The sequence below is a fragment of the Pteropus medius genome, unplaced genomic scaffold, assembly GCF_902729225.1.
Source record: "Pteropus medius unplaced genomic scaffold, Ma_sr-lr_union100, whole genome shotgun sequence".
In the NCBI taxonomy this organism is placed as follows: Eukaryota; Metazoa; Chordata; class Mammalia; order Chiroptera; family Pteropodidae; genus Pteropus; species Pteropus medius.
In genome coordinates this window covers 2,531,321-2,548,872 of record NW_024354500.1, presented here as the reverse complement: position 1 = coordinate 2,548,872, position 17,552 = coordinate 2,531,321, and the positions used below count along the sequence as shown (strand labels likewise).

The 17,552-nt window shown below is 35.8% G+C and overlaps 1 protein-coding gene across 1 annotated transcript in view; it reads left to right on the top strand.

Moving 5' to 3' along the window:
* The first annotated feature begins 372 nt into the window (after positions 1-372).
* Positions 373-17,552, top strand: part of FHL5 (four and a half LIM domains 5) — a 29,750-nt gene continuing 12,570 nt past the window's right edge. The window contains exons 1-2 of the mRNA XM_039853127.1: positions 373-590; positions 17,223-17,393. Of these exons, the coding sequence (XP_039709061.1) occupies positions 17,235-17,393 (159 nt within the window). The 5' untranslated portion in view covers positions 373-590; positions 17,223-17,234. The remainder of the gene's footprint in view (positions 591-17,222; positions 17,394-17,552) is intronic.

Below are 17,552 nucleotides of genomic sequence, written 5' to 3'. Positions count from 1 at the left end.
AGTTTAACAGAAAATCTCTGTAGTTCATTCATTTCTAACCTAAAAGAAGGGTTCTGATAGTCACCAGAAAACAAAGAAAATAACAACAACAACAACAAAAACGGACTAATCAAGGAAACAGAAAATTCATTATCCTTTAAAAAAAAATTTAATTTAAATGTGCCCTTAATTTAGCCTAGGTAGTGGGAATTTCTCAAGTGTACGTATCTGTGGGTGTAGTCTGCAGTTTAAACTTTTTGGAACTTATCCAGATATTTCAAATACTAATCCTGACAGGATTGCCCTTTAAGGATGTCCTGCAGAGAACTTGTTCCTCACAGTCTTCAGTAAAATTGACAAGAAGTGTTTTTTCAACCCAGTAGGAGTCAGCTATGTGCACATGTCACAAGACTTGGAGGAGACCAACTAACTCTCCTATTTTATTCTACAAAGTTGAAAAAGCTGCAATTAGGAGGGCCCCTCAGATAGCTCTGGTGGCTCATTCTGTTCCTTTTGGAGTTGACATATGAATGTGTTAAAGGAAAAAGAAATCATCATACAGTCTCCTTTCATACTGTTTAAATTACAGGAAGAAGCGGCTCTAAGAAAAAGTAAGTTTTGTTTTCTTTAATGTTTCCTATGTGTTTTTACATAGTATTTTGGCTCCTTTAATTTATTTTAACTGAAAGAGAGTCTTATAAACTTTCTAGTGACTGCTTAAGAGAAAAATTACATTTGGCAAGTAAGTATAGATCTTGAAGTTTCTTAGAAACTTTTTAAAGTCATTTGATCCAACAGTTATCAAACTTTATATTCTGGGCTTTTTAGATTTTTCATTTTGATGATATATGTGTGGAGGCAACATAGTGACCAAATAACTCTTTGGAGCTGCCTCCTAAGTTCTGAAAATAGGCTGTATTCATGGGGGTATAGCTTCATTGTCATAAGAGGGGGTGGTGAGATTCTGGGGTTTTCTTTGGTTTAATATATTTGAATGACTAACTTTATCACCAAGGGCATTCTATGGCTGGATTTATATATCTATAGCACAATTGGAAGTCATTTACAGATTTTAAGTGAGTTAGTGAGATGCCTGCTATTTTCAAGGAAAAAAAAAACTGCTTACTTTCCAGAAGCAGGCATAGAGACGATTCATAATCATTGATATTCTAAGATTAAAATGTCTGTGGTCTGTGTGTCTGGCCTATGAATACACTACATGAATCTAAAGCATTGCTCCTTGAAACAGAGAGAGCATTAAACTTAAGTACAAGCATCAGTCCCATATGTTTATGCTTTCTCCCTCACTATTTTAGTCAGACCGTCTTTGGTGTCTGTCATCCATTTGAAAATCAAATGCAACTTCTCAGCTGTCAATTTGGGCTCCAGAACTGTGAAAACTAAAAAGAATAATTAATAAAATCTGTAATTCTTATAAATTAAATGCAAGAAAATCCTCAAGGCATTTTTGCTTTCATTTCACATCTACAATATTGTCATGTAGAAAGTCTAGCATTTTTATTAGCAAAGTATATGGATTAAAATATAACACAAATATTGCAAACACATGTATCACACAAGAGATTTCTTAACATATTTGTTATGATATATGCCTAAAGCCATAATCCAAATGGCTTGATGGGGAAGGTAAACTCTGATGTCTGTTTTCTACACTTGTTCTATTTATTCCCACACGTTATCATTAGTTGCCAATTCTGGGACTGTTCTACCTAAACAAGAGGAGCAGATTTGTATTTTAATGTAACATCACCTCACTGACAAGTTTAGCCCTTATTTTTATTATACTTACCAACAATATTTTGAGTAAAGCTAGATTAATTTGAGTTCCTTAGACAAGCCTAGTAACTTTCTACTATAATACCTAAAATAAGTGGTTTTCTAGAACACGTTGGAGAAAACATGATTTGTTTTTTGTGTGTTTGGTTTTTTTTATGTTTTCAATCTAGGAAACATGATCTCTTTAGAATTGAAAACCAAATACTTGGGTTCACATGAGAAGTTCTGAATCAGACATCAGTTAAACAAACTTGCATTTCCATGTTCTTGTAATTGTCTTTTTCCTCTCTAGTTGTCGCCATTTTTCTTTCTTACCTTTTGGTACCCTGAAAGGAACTATGAAGAGAAGGATAGGAAAAAGGAGGGCTCCTTCCTGCCACGTCTTAAATCCCTCCAAAATGATCAGCTTGAGCATTTATCTATCTGCACATCAGAGTATTTAGGGATCACAGATCCTCTTAATTTCATAGACTCAATGGATCCTCTTCTCGGAAGAAAAGTCCATTGCAAATAGTTTTTTGATGACATTGCGAGACTCCTGAAATCTACCCTTGAGTATTCTCTGGGGTCCTCACTATTCTCCATGAAACCTCAGCTTCAGACATAGCCTGGAACCCGGTTCACTAAATCTTTTAAAGGCTTAGGGTGGAAATATGCCTAAACTGTTTTTCTAAACTGTCCTCACCTAAAGGTAGGTGAGGTTAAGGCAAGGAATTTAGCTAAAGATGACATTTAAGGGTTTATATCCAAATCAGCTGCTTAGTTAATTCGTGGTGGCCTTGTTCTGGGAAATGTGTCATGGAAATAAAAGTAGAAGATTCAAGGAGCAGAACAGTTCCTTTTGCGGAAGCAACGCGTAGAATGGAAAGGTGATACGATTAAGCCTTTAAAGATCCCAGAACGTGGAAAGGATGACTGCAGTGAGATCTTCCTGTTTCTCTGGCCATCCTTCAGAATCCCCATAGCGACCTGTTGGTAGATTGTAACATAAAAAGGAAGAGCTAAATTAATGCCTATTATCTTATACCCTTCACTATATAGATCACAGATTTTAATCTTTCTTTCTTTATTGGCTCCTTCCATCGGTATTTAAATATGTTCAAATTCCCCGTCTTGAAAAGCTTCTTTATCCTTGGGCTCCTCCAGTTGCCCTCATTTCATAGATCAATCAGTTTCAAAGGTCAATCTTTTAAAAGAATTATCTACACTCTATTAAGTACCTCCACTTCCTTAGCCTGCCCTTCTCAATCTCTCACACTCTGGCTTTAGTCCTCATCAGTTTTCCCTAGCACTCACTGAAGTTATCAATCACTAGTGCATTGCTAAATCCAGCAGATATTTCTCATTCTCTATCTCCTTGATGTCTCAAAAGCATTTTACCCTATTCTCCTCTTTCCCCATCTTGAAATACTCTTTACCAGGATTTCCATGATATCAAACTCCTGGTTTTCCTCTTACTTCTAAGACCACTATTCTCAGACTGTTTTACTTCTCTCCTATATCCTAGATTCCTTTTCTCTTTCTGGGCAATTTCATTGTTTTAATTAATATCTATTCCATATGCTTATAGATCCAAAATCTTTATTTCTGGCTAAGATACTTTTTCTAAGCTACAGATCTATATATCCAATTGTCTGCCAAGTACAGGACTGCCCAGAGTAGGTTTGGACTCAGTGAATACAATGGGAGAGAGGGGAGAAACATCAAAGACAAGTCAGGCAAAAATTTTGATATAGAGTTTGCCATGAGACCCTTTTCAAAATGCCCAAGTAATTTACATGGTTTCCCTGCCCCATCTCTTTGGTCTCGGCTTTATAGCTCTACTTGGCTGTCCCACAGTTCTCTCAAATTTTATCATTTTAATCTAAAAGTAAATTCATTATTTCCCTTTCCTGTTGCCCACCCTGTTTCTCCCAAATAAACTCATGTACAGTAAATGACACCATTATGCAACCAGCTGCGCAAGCCAGAAACTTGGGGTGAACTAACTCCTTTTTTTCCTTGATCACATACCCAAAGAATCTCCATTCTGTCAGCACTACCTTATACATTCACCTACTTCTCTCCTTGGTCAGTCATTGCCACCACCCTATTTCAGACTGCCATCTTCTTTTACTTGGTTAGCAAGAGTCTCTCACCAGTCTCCTTGCCTCCAAAATTGCCTTCTTCTCCTGCATTCCCCATACTGAAGCCAGAGTCATGACCTAAAAAAATTGATCTAAAAACAAATTTGATTTTACCATTCTCTTACTTCAGACATTTTCCTGGCTCTCCACTGGCCTTAGAATAATATTCAGATTCCTTATTGAGGTTAAAGAGAAAAAGTATAGTGGATTATAGCAGATCTCCTCAAATTTGAAGGTGCTCAGGAGTCAGCAGAGGTCTTTGTTAAAATGTATATTCTGGTTCTGTAGATCTGGGTTAGTGCCTGAGGATTCGCATTTCTAACAAGCTCCCAGATGATGCTGATAATACCGGTCCATGAATCATACTTTTCGTGCCAAATTGGCTGAAGCTCAAGTCCCAGGTCTGGGAACTTAGAGAAGTCACTTAATCATGTGCCTCTCCTTTCAGGATTCTAAGATAATTGCAAAATAGTCATAGGCGTCATATCAATTTTATTGTTGTTAAAGCTGGATTGGAAAACAAAGCTTTTTCCAAAGACTACCCCCACTCAGCTTGAATTGAGCTTATTCCCAGTGGGCGTAGGGAACTTGGACTCTTGCAAGGGCTCGGCATCTGCAGTAGGCTCCCTTCAGGGAGGGGAGCAGAGTGTGGGCCTGTGCATTGGCAATTTCTACTGGAGTGAGGGGGAGAGTGGGTTACCCTTGAGAGGGTCCCTTTGTCTAGTTACTTAGCAGTTATGGTACCCCTCAAGTGAAGTAGGCTCAAGTGAGCCTAAGGGAGGGACATTTTATCCCCAATACCTTCAAAAGAGAGAAATTCTCTTAAATGACAAGTACAGAAACCTGGGGGAGTGAGAGGTTCTGTCACATAATTTTTAACTTAAAAAAGCATTCCCATTTTTTTTCATAAATTTAAGTAATCAGTGTAAGTCTTCCTTGTAAACGGTGAGCCCACCAGTGAGGATTACTGAGGGTTGTTTCGGTATATTTACTTTTATGTACAGAACTTTGCAAAAAAGAAACTAAATATTTTTGTTTAAATGTGCAAAGAAAAAAATTACCAAATAAAAGAGATTTTTTAGTAAAGGATATATTTTTATAACGTACATCACAGACCTACTTTTACAGTGTGATCTTCGGTTGGCCAAGAAGAAAACAGTGAGCTAGTTTTTTCATAGCAATGTATAGTTGAGTTTTGAAAGCTCTGACATGTAAAAATATTGTGTTTCATATATGACCTATTTTCCAAGCGTAAATGAAATGCTGCATCCAGGTTTGTGCTCTACAACAGTTGTAACAGTGCTCTCTAGCTGTGCTCCATATCCCTTGGCATGTTATTTCTCCACCTCCACAACTCTTCAGCATCCCTACTGCTTAAGATCCTTCCTCCACCTGTTTTTAGAGGATAGCTTTTCTTCAGTCTTCAAGTTACTGCTCCAGAAGAAGCTTTACCTGAAGTTTTCTAGAAATTTCCTCAAATTTCCAGAGCACCCTGTGCATATGTCCAAGCATTGCCACATGTCCTTTTTCCTTTTTTCCCTCTTTTCCATCCACAATATTTACTGAGTGTTCAGTGTATGCTGTAAATGCTAGAGACCAGCAGTCTGGTGGGAACATAGCACCTGTCTTGCCGGAAGCTTATTGTTGATCAGGAAAGATGTTTGGGGCTAACGTGTACTGTGAGTGCTGAAGTATCAAGAGCTATGAGAACTTATAGCCAGGGCCCTAATCTGATGGAAGAGTGATGGACTAAAGAAAGTATTTGTGAGTCTACCTCTTATACCAGCATGGAAGCTTTTCAAGGGTAGAGAACTGGTCTTACCTGCCAAGCTCTGTGGATGGACCAAATTAGCATTCAAGAGCTCTTTGTGAAACCTATGGAACTAAAGTACACTGTGTCAGAGAGTTGGCTGCTTAATATTGTTGAGTTTTAAAGTATAAAAGCCAGACCAAAGCAAATAAATGCTCAATTGTGAAAGGTCCAAAATGCTCTCCTAAAAAGCTTGGATTATGGCGGGGGGTGGGGAGGTGGTCACAGAAAGCAGTGTGATTCAAAGACAAGTCATTTAAAGACTTTGGGTTGACCTCTATTTATAAAATAGAAGGGGAAAGTCTGTTTGGCTCTAAACTTTCAGTATTCTATCACCAAACATCTGACTTCTTCCTTCCTGCATTCATTTAACCTCCATTTGTGCCAGGCTCTGTCTTAGGTGCCAGGGACACAGCCCTGAACAAGGCAAAAAAGGTCTCGTTGCTCTGTCTATGTGACACGTTCGCTTGCCTTAAATATTCACACACTGAGTAATGCTTAGAGAAAATGAAAATAACACTAAATCATAACAAATATTTGTCAGCTTATACTGTGAACGTTTGGTTTCTGAGAGAACGATAACAGATTTTCCCCTTTACTTTATACACAGAAGTAGCATCAACAACTTAAATCAACACTTTGTATTTCCAAAGCTATATAAACCCACAACTGCTGAGTGAAAGCTGTGTGTACCCCAGCTGCAATCATTTTCCTTCGATGGATGCTGAGAGCCAACTTTGTCTAAATCTCTGAGACTGAGAACAGATAAAAATTAAATTGAAGTTGGTTTTAAATATCACCATGTGATGGTTTAAATGGTCACCCCCTCCATCACCAACAAATTTTAAGCTGTCAAGAAAGTAGCTTGGTATTATGATAAGTGTTATCACCAAAGTACAGGATGTAGTTCTGCCTTGTATCTTTTTAAATCACATTCTGGTAAGAACATGATTATTTGGCTTCAAGCATAAATACTGGGAAAACTAGTTAACATCTACTTCCACCTCTCTTCAACCTCAACCCAAACACCCGCCTCTTGGACACACATACCACTCAGCACACATACACATACTTACATACACACAGACATACACACCACACGTGCACACACATCACTGCCTCATGTTTTAGGTAGATGCAGAAAATAAAGCCAAATGTGGTTTATGGCTTTTCTTTCCAATTCCACAGTAAACCAATAATAACTATAAGAAACAAAAACTAATAGAAATTGAGTTGCCTTAAATGTTGCAGGGGACATGTGCTTGCTTCTAAAGATAATTGATTCATTTTGTACAGCAAGTGGTAGCTTGGTTTCAGACACGGAAGGAACCGGTTTATTTATGCCTATGAGGTTGTAACCTGGTCAGCAATTAAAACCTGTAGTGCCAGAGTACAAATAAGGAGAGGGTTTTCATCTTCCTTTCTTTCTTTTTCTTTCTTTCTTTCTTCTTTCTTTCTTTCTTTCTTTCTTTCTTTCTTTCTTTCTTTCTTTCTTTCTTTCTTTCTTTCTTTCTTTCTTTTTTTGAAAAGTCATAGCAGGAACCTAAGCTGTCATTCTATACAAGCTTTTTGCACATTTATATATGAAAACAACATCAACGAATGGCTTCTGTTCAGAGCCTGGAAATCTGAAATCTGGTTGAAGCTTTTTTACTAACCACTTTGTCAGCTTAAAAAAAAGGGAAAGAAACACTTCAATTTGCCTTTCTAAACTCGTTTTTGTCACTTGTTAGGTGAGAGAAACAAACTAGAGAATTTCAAAAATCCCCCCGAGCTCCTAGATTTAGTGGTTCTGTGAAAATGGGCCTGGATCAGAAGCGTGCTCTTATAACAAAGGAAAAAATACCAAAATGACTGCAGCACTAGGAGGCATTATCTCTAAATATCTTTGTATTCGTAGGGGAGTCCTTTTCCTGATTTTCCCGAAATTCTTCTCTTCTCTGCTTCCCTCTCCTATCTCTTTCCTTTCATTCTCCTTATCCTAATGGTTGAGATTTATGTTTTTTTAGTAAACTATTACAGAAAACACAGGTTATGCCACTAATTAATTAAAGACTAAGAATCAGTTCTTTCTCCTTGAGAAAATGAGGTCACACAGAGCAAAGCTGATAAACGAATTGTGTAAAATTACCAAAATTATGGTAAATGTAAGGTTCTTTAAATGAGTGACCAAACTGGCGTACAATTTTGGCCATTCTTAAAGAAAATCTCTTTCATTTCTGTGTAATGATCTGGTCCTAAATAAGTCACTCATTTCAAACTAGTAACCTAGCCTAAAAAGAAGCTTGTTAAAATTCATTTTGGTTAGCAATGTGGGTATTTTCTATTAAGTATTTACAAAATTTTATTTAGAAGATATATTCTATTTTTCCTAATTTTTTCTGGAAAGGAATACTAGCTGATGAATAACCTCTTGGGAATTTAGTTTCCGTCTCTGTAAAATGAGTTGAAACTGATATATCTTTTCCAGTTCTCATGCGCTATGATCAGAAACAAGAAATTCGGGGGAAATAAAGTTCATCTGCTGATTTGTATTGGTTTCATTTAATTTGAAAAATAGGGCACTTGTGCATTTGGTACAAAATGCAAAAGGTACCAAAGGCTATACCATGGTGTAAAGTAAATCTCACTATCTTTCTATCCTTTCATCACACTGTATAGTGATTTCTTCAAGAGAGACTCTCGGTGATTTAAGTTAAATGTCAGTTGACGAGAAGCCAAATTTGGTTTTGATCAGTGCCAAATGTACAACATTTTAGGATAACAAATTACATATTTTTTTAAAATTTTGTCATTTTCTATCTAACATTACTTTAATTTCTGGGTACTTTTCTCCTCAGCAATGTTTATGTTTGTGTAACTCATAATAGTTTTTAAGGTATTTTGATATTTATTATCTCATTTGCTCTAAAGCACCATTGATGGAGATAATTCACAATATTCCTCCATGCAAGGCAGAATATAATGTCATGGTTTTTTTTGTTTTTTTTTGTTTTGTTTTGTTTTTTACAGTATATGTATTTAGATGTTATGTAAAATTCCTAATGGGTTGCTGATAATGGAGTGGTTTTATAAAGTGTCACTGTGAGCTGTCTCAAAAAATCATGAAAATAATCAACTGAGACTTAAGAATTTGGAGACTGATAGAAAATTTCATGCATATGACAAGGGGTACATATGCCTCATGACCAGACCTTAATGGCAAGCTGCGGGGCTTCACAGAAGTGCCTGGCATACGGCCCCCCACCCAGCTCTGTGAAGGGCCTTAGAGCATGTCTCCTTTCAGAGGCCTATCCCTCCCCTCCCCAGCCCTCTGCAGGCCCAGTAGGTGTCTAAAGGCTGCAGTGAAAACAGAATTAAAAAGGTCCGAAGAGATAGCAAATACCTCCTCTACACCTCCATCTTCAAAACTCCTGGTAAACTTACAAAGAGATAGGACATTTGTTATCCTTTAACTTGGCCTACCAGTTCAGAGGAAAAGAAAGAGTCTCTAGAGCATTCTCCAAAACCAAGGAAAGAATGTTTGAAGGGCGCTTCTAGTCACTTAGGGAATCATAATGATTCTCCCAACAGGAAATTCCAAAATTGAAGGTGTTTTCATTTATTTTCCTGGTCTTGAGCCAACATCACTTTTAATAAAGTAGAAATTTTATTTAATTATCATCAGTTTTATCTGAGACATTTTTCAAGGTCGCCCAGTGACCGTTGGGCATTGCTAGGCTTCAATAGAGAATAAATGTAAGTAAGACACAGTGGTTGCTCTCAGTGAACTTACATTATGATTATAATGAAAATAGTCACCCCCAAAACATGTATAATACAAGGTATAATATGAATTTGAAGTTTATAAAACTACAGAATCTATAATAATCCATTAATGCCAGGACAATGAAAGCCAATATATTATTATATGGTTAGACTTGGCTTATTCTCAGGAAAGAATTATGTGATTGATTATGAAATCTTATTTATTACTATTAGTTGAATGGCTGAAAGGTCTTTCTAACTAATTTGTTTAACTGGAGTTGTCATTTATGTAAGTCATGGATTTAAAACACTACTTTATAGATTCCATTCGATAAAAAATGCATCTATCATTTCATATTGGCCACCTTTCAAATAAAGCACACTCTTCATTTTATTGAACAGTTTCTAAAATGATTTATGTATTACCAGAATAGAAAAGGTTTATTTCTCATACTTAAAAACATATTTTTAAAAGAAAGTCATAGAAAATAATTTTTGTTTGATTCTCCTATATTATGAAGAGTATATACTTTTAGTTTTTCAAGATAATAGAAGGTTAGGCTAAGTGGACTATCCTGTGGTGATTAGGACACAGCTCCTTTAAACTCCTGGACCCATGGTTATTAACTTAAACTGCTTTTGAACCACTGTTTAAACCGAATATGTTTGTCTTTCTTTTAAGGTGAATTAAGTATGGATTAAGTTTTCTCATCACTCATTATGGAAGGAAATTGGAATTTATTTTAAAACATCCAGGAAAATAAAATAGCCATCTTAGTTTTACAGTGGTCAATTTATAATATCCTTTTATCACAGGATATTGAAGTCAAAACTGAAAAAAAAAATCCATTTACAAAAGACATTGTCTTTCCTCTCTGAAATATATTCCCCTAGAATATTCCCTTAGATAGCGCATTTTTTTATGTGATCTTGTGCACTCAAATACCTGGTCCCGTGGGGGTTATTCAGCTGATTAGTTTCTGTTAAAGATGTGGTTCAGGTTACAGATTAAGTTCTTCCTCAGTAGACTTAGTTTTTACAATGACAAATCATGCTTTTTGCTCAATAAGCCTGCATTTATTAGGTGCAAGAGAAAGCAGGTAGAAACAGTGTTACACAAATGAATCTAAGGAGCTCCCTCCCCACTAAGGGAACAGTTACTATGGTTCGGATATTGATAGTAGTTAAGAAGCGTGATTAAGAAGGTGATCTCCAAATAGAAAAGAAGACCGAAAACAAACAAATTATACAATTACTACCCTTGAGGAATTCCATGCAGTCCTTGTTGAATTTTTCAAGAAGCCACAGGTGGGGGAAATACTCTCTGATACTTATGTTAGATCTGCAGTGCCCTCGTAGACTCTGTCGCTAGGAAATAGGGTTGATTTGGGGGCTTCCTGTACAAGAAATACTTCCCCTGCCTCTACCATGAATTGACCCAATGCTAAACACTTTTAGATAAATTATCTCTTTTAGTTCAGTCCTTGTATATACCAAACCCTAGAACAAAATTGGAACCTCAAACAAAACTTTGAAGAGACCCTGAAGCAAACTAGGGACTGGTTCTGCTCTTTTAGAAAATCTTTTATAGAAATAACAGCAAGTTTTCAAGGAGTTGAAGGAAAGACTAAACTTACACCAACTGAAATGATTGTGGTTCCTTTGGGATCAAAATTGTAGAGGCAAGCTTAATGTTAGGTTTAAAAGCAGAAAGCTGGGATCTGGATAGACGGAAATCTAAATAATCCTGTTGCATCTTAAAAGGCAGTATGCTTTATATCTTGAAAATTTTTTTGTATGCCAGTGAGGAAAAAAGTCAACAATGGTATTAAATCTACATATATTCTAAGAGTCTTACTTTTTAAAAAAAAAGAATGCAGTGCTTGATAAAATCTGGTTACATATTACCATGAACTATATTTTACATCTATTTCAGTAATAGCTGCCATAATTACATGATTCTGAATGTAATTGCTCCAAGAAAATCATACCAAGCACTTTTTTCTTTGTTAGTATCCACAGAACAAATTAACCAGATGGAAAGCTCTAGTCAGCTGTTTTGTTTCATGGGAGAGTAGTTCATCAGTTCTCAGGAGAATTCACATTTGACCTCTCCACACAAGACACTCAGCTTCAACAAACTGGGCTTGCGAACATGTCCCTAGAGACTAATATGAGACATTCCACCACAATTCGATGGTGCTTGTTTTAGGTTATTTTTGATTGATGGCCTGAAGTTCTGGCTTTAGTTATTTTTAACATTGTTTGTTTAGTTTTTTAAAAAGTCATGTTCAAGCGGGGAAGGAAAATAGCCTCTTTTAAAATGGGAACTACGGTTAAAATTGTGTATGTTCCATCAAGTCGAGTACACGGGCAGCTGACTTACTCATGACTTTTCCATTCTTACATCTCTCTTGATTATCCAGAGGGGTCATAAGCAGCTGATATTGTTCTCACTTTACAGTTAAGGAAAGTAAGGGCCATAAAAGTTAAATGGATTGCGTAACAGTGGCTAAGTTAGATGCTAGAGCCAAAGTACCAGTGCAACAATCTACGGCTTCTGATTTCTAACACAATACTCTCCACAGTATGTTATATCTTGGGTTACAAGCAAACAACAGATAAGGAAGTAGATGCAGGTCTGCTCAATTCCACCCTCAGAATGAGGAAATGAAACAAAAATAAAATGTAAAAGTACAAGATTTTTACTAGTTATTCTAGCGCCTTTGTCTTTTTAAAATATGTGAACTTGAAATGTTTCTGCTGTCGAACGTACCCTTCTCCCACCTGGCCTAGTCTACACAGGCTCAGGATGATTAATTTTTCCGTATATCTTATTTACCTCCCGCATTTTTGTCAAACTCAGTCAATCGAACGACACTCCAATCAAACATCATTTTAGCTAACGTCACAGATCTCAGAAGACAAAGACCTTGCAATTTCGGTTAAGACATGGTTTGTCTCAAAATGTCACGTGCACAGACCCAGAAAGGCTGGAGTAGCTTCCATCAGAGAATTGAAGTGTCTGATCAAACAGTTCAAAAATTGAATCAGAATTGAATCAGAGAATTGAAGTGTCTGATCAAACAGTTCAAAAATTGTTAATGGAAGCCTATTGTGCCACTAGTTTGGAGAAAACTCTTTAATAATAACAGAACAACCACTTACTTCTACTGATATTCGAAGAGCACTCCAGCTGTTTTATTCAACTGTTCTCACAGGAAAAGTGAAAGAATTCTCCTTGCCATGGACAGGTTCTTAAGCTTTACCTTCTGTTCTCTAACCTTCATCCTTTGACATATCTTCTAACAGATATAATAGATAAAATTAATTCACAACTCAAGTAAACAAATAGCATAAAATTCTTAACTCTTTCATACTTGTCTCTTTATCCTTTATTCTGTTGATAGAATCGTTTTTGCATGTGTGTTTTCATTAGTACCTGTATTGGATTCCAAGCCTTTAGAGAACAGAGAGTTTTCCATTCATTCATTTCTTCAGTCATAACTCATGTTCTGAGGTCCTGCTATGCTAGGACCTGAGATACACAGATGAAGTAAGCAACATCCTTACTCTTGAGGAGCTAACAGTGAGAGAGATACACATAGGGCAAAACAAACTGTTACAAAATGTGGCAAAAGAAAAGTAGACATCTGTATATGCACTAATGAGATCAACTACTCTGTCCTGAGAGGCATGAGAAAGGTACTGAGAGTAGGATTTTTAACTGGACCTTGATCGATTAGGAGAATAATCATGTGGACAAAGTCAGCGGAAGACAAGAATGAGGGCATTAGAGATAAAAGTCACATGGGAAGGCTCAAAGGCATAAAAGAACGTAATTATTTAAAAATAGTAAATCATGGGAAGTGGTGTGTGCATTGGCAGTGTGTGTGTGTATATGTGTGTGTGTGTGTAGTGTGTGTGTATTGTGTGTGTGTGTGATACAGTTCAGGGTTGGGGAAGGGATAGAGAAATAGTAGGAAAAGTAGGCAAGCTAGTAAAGGGTCTCTATGCTAAATGATGGAGTTTAGACTTTATTTCACAGTCAAAGAAGAGCCGTTGGAAGTTTTCACCAAGAAATTGAGATGATCAGATGAGTCTGAGAAAGATTTTTCTTAAGCATTGTGGAGAATATTCTGGAACTCTTCATAGAAAGTAAATTCATCCTCGGAGAACAAAAATTATGTGTTAGAAATGTGCTTAGTTTCACTCAACAGAGTGAGAAATCTTTAATAATAACTTCAGTTTGATGTAAGTCACCAAGGTCCATCATAGATATGAGTAAGGCCTAAACTACGATTTAAGGGATGCTTATAAAGTGAAATCAATAGAATGTGAAGTACCTAATAAACATGTGTAGAGGATGCAGGCAGGGAAGGAGGAGAAGAGAATGATTGAAACAGTCCCTTAGGAGACTAGATGGCTTGTATAATTAGGCACTGTAAATGGCTTCCGTAATTCTTTATAGAGCATAAAGCAATATACTTTTTTCAATGAGGCTTCCAAAACGCTTTTGACTGGCTATCAGCCGTCTGTCTATCATCAGAGCAACACTTTGAATTAAAATCCTAAATGGGAAAATGACCACAGGTAACTTCAGTTAAGTATAGCTCAAATTAAGATTCTTCATCCAGTTTCTGCATCCAAGTTTGATATATCAATCAGATATGTTTCAAAGGCTTCAACATTTTATACTAACATTTCCCAAGAATATTTTAATATTCTTATGCCATTTAGATTTAAATTCTTTTAAGTTCTTCCCTAAAGAAAAGCAGAAACAAATTCACTTTACAGAACCAATGAAAGACTTGAATGGGCAATTGAAATAGTCGTGCAACACTTTCAGATGAGCACAGATGTATTTATATGGGCTGAATGAAGCTACTGTAAATAATCAGATGAAAATTAAGCCAGAAAGCAAACTGTAAATTAAAGGACAGTGCACTTTGACATATGTGCAAAAGTAATGGTTATGGTATTGTGTGCATCTATTTAGCAAACTTACAGATCATGTATTAGAGATAGAAGTAATCTTAAATACCATTTACTATATATCCCCTATCTTGAGACATGCAATCAATAATGTTATATAGTATTACCTGCCTCTGTGGTGGAAAAAAAAGCTGGAATCAAATCAATGTAGTAACTTATCATTGATATTTACAATAAAGGACATATGGTAATTCAATTCTCTCAAGTAAATAAAGTTCCTCAAAAACACATCAACATAGACATGTTATTGGAAATCAGAATGACCAAATTATATCTTATATATTTCAACTCCACCATAAGAAGGATAGCCCTCTCATTTTTGAAACTTATAATCTGTGGCAAGAAAGTAATAGGACACATGCAGGTTTTACTTGATTTGTGCGAACCTTGGGCACGAAGCTTGCACACATTGGAATATTGGAATCGTGTCCACAGTTTGCACATTTCTATGGTAACTGAGTATTAGAGAGAGAGAGGACTTTATTGTCTCTCTCTCTCCTCTCTTGTGTCTGAAATGGTCCCTCTCAGCCATCAACTCTTTGCATCCATCCACAGCATCCCAGATTTTCCTTGTTTGGACAATTTCCATGACCACTATCCACATGCAAAATCTTTTTCTGGATATCACTGCACCCATCTGAATTATTTCTCTATTGATGAACATAAGGAAAAGATGGTTTGATGCATACTAATTCTATTTATTTATGATCCACTTATTTTTAAAACCTTTAAAATATAAAACGCGATGTATATAGAAAGGAATATTTCTAATATATATGCAAAGTATAAGAAATAACAGTTTGACTTAAGAAATCTAACATTTCCTATACATTTGAAACTATCAATTTTGTAATCTTTTTTGGTGTTTCTTCATTTTATAATATAAGGCTTTTGGTGTTTCTTCATTTTATAAGGCTTTTAGTAAAGCCTTACAAAATGGAAATGGCCTGGGAATTCCCAAGTCCTGAGAGGCCGTGCTTTATGGTGCTGTTCTATACATCTAAGACAAACTTATATTAATTTTGAAAGTGGCCACATTAATTGACGAAAGTTAAAGGTATATGCTTTATTTCACTATTAAGAGATAAATACTTGATCACTGTGAATGTAAATAAAACATGCGTTTTAAAATCTTTCAAGGAAATCAAGTCAATTTTCCTCCTGTTTCCCAGATCTCAATAATCCATTGAGTGTGTTTGTATTCACTAGGAAGGGACATTTCTGTGGAATTAATCAAATACAGAATTCAATGTTCCTTGCAGATAATTTTGGTATGTTCCATTGGGAACTTTCTAGTCTAAATTTTTATATTTCCTGGGAAAAGACTCACGTGTTTCAAATCCTCAGTCTTTTCTCTGTTAGTGAAGAACAATATGGCAAAACTTCTATACACAGAATTAATTATAATGTATATTCAGCAAGACTGCTGGAAACATCATCATTAAAATAAAAGAAGGCGAATGTATGGGAATGTCATTTGAATGTAGCAAATAAAAGCTAATATTTAAAATGTTGTAAAAAGCATCATAATAATTGATTTTCTCATTTTACTAAAATTAAAAAAAAAATTCTGCTGTGAAAAATTAGAAAATGTTCATAGTTCTTAGTATACTCCAGTAAATCCAGAGATGACAAATCTTAATTGTTGAAGAAAATCAGTGGTACTGCTTTTGGTGACAATAAAAAACTCATGTTCGATGCCTAGTTAAACCTTTGAAATCTATGTTTTGTTCTTTAATGGTTTTCCTAAATTTACAAAAAAACTAGGATTCTTATCCTGGCTTTGGCTTTATATTTCATATTAATATTTCATTCTGTAAGATGATGCTGCTATTATTCATTCTATAGACATGTTAATTTAGCCCTACAACCTGAATAAGCCTATAGCTCTTTCTACTATTGATGGTTTTATCTGTACTTTTACATCTGAACAATTGCTCAACAGCAGTCACAAAGACCTGGCACTTGGACTCAATTCTACCTGCTGTTTTATGTATGTATGTATGTATGTATGTATGTATGTATGTATGTATTTTACATGGAGTTTTATTTGGCTAGCTTGGTATGGTACATTTAAATGGAGATGCTCGGGAGTCAAGTGATGAACAAAATCTCTAAAGCTAGAGATTTTGGAGTCAAGAGAATATTTGGGAAGGTTGAAGCCACAGGTAGGGAGGATATCCCAAGGGAGAATACATGGTAGAGGAAGATCTTAGGACAAACTTCCGAACTCTCATTAAATAGATACCCTATAAAAGACTTGAGAAATAAAAGAATGGCCCAGAAAATACAATGTACTTGATTATTAATTTCTATTTTAGTTAGAATAAAAATGACTTGTTATTTCCATGGAACTCTGCCTCCAGAGTTCTCCAGCAAGATAGTAAGTGATGACAGTTAGTGAAAGCCCTATTAACAATTCATATTTATGTCCTTGAGGTGAAATCATCTTATTTCAACACATCACATTCTCATTGAATTCCACAGTTAGTGGATGATAAATGCAAGATGTTTTTCACAATCTGGCTGTTGGCTTGATGCATTTTGTTAGCAAAACACACAGAAACTGCCAAGATGGGAGAGTGGCCTTTCTTAAATCACTCCAAGTGTCACCATAACTACAGTATATTTTTCTAAATTGGTGGATTTTCTCTTAAGAAAATAAAAATTTATTCAAGTGCTTGACTCATACTGTATTGAGGCTTTATAATTTCTCCTATCAATGAAATTTGCTTTTATATATATATGAATCATTTTCTAATTCACAGGATTAAGCCAAAATGACAACTGCTCAATTTGACTGTCAATACTGCACAACATCACTTCTTGGGAAGAAGTATGTATTAAAGGATGACAATCCATACTGCATTTCATGTTATGATCATGTCTTTTGTAACTATTGTGAGGAGTGCAAAGAAGCAATTGAATCAGATTCCAAGGTAGGTCTTATCTCAATTCACAAAATTATTGCATATAAACAGCAGACACATGCTTTGGAATGCCTCTTTTCCTTTACTTGACTGTTACTCTATTGCTCTGCTGCTGGATAAGAGGATCTTCAAAGTTACCGTCAATCAATTTCTAGGCACCATGCTTAG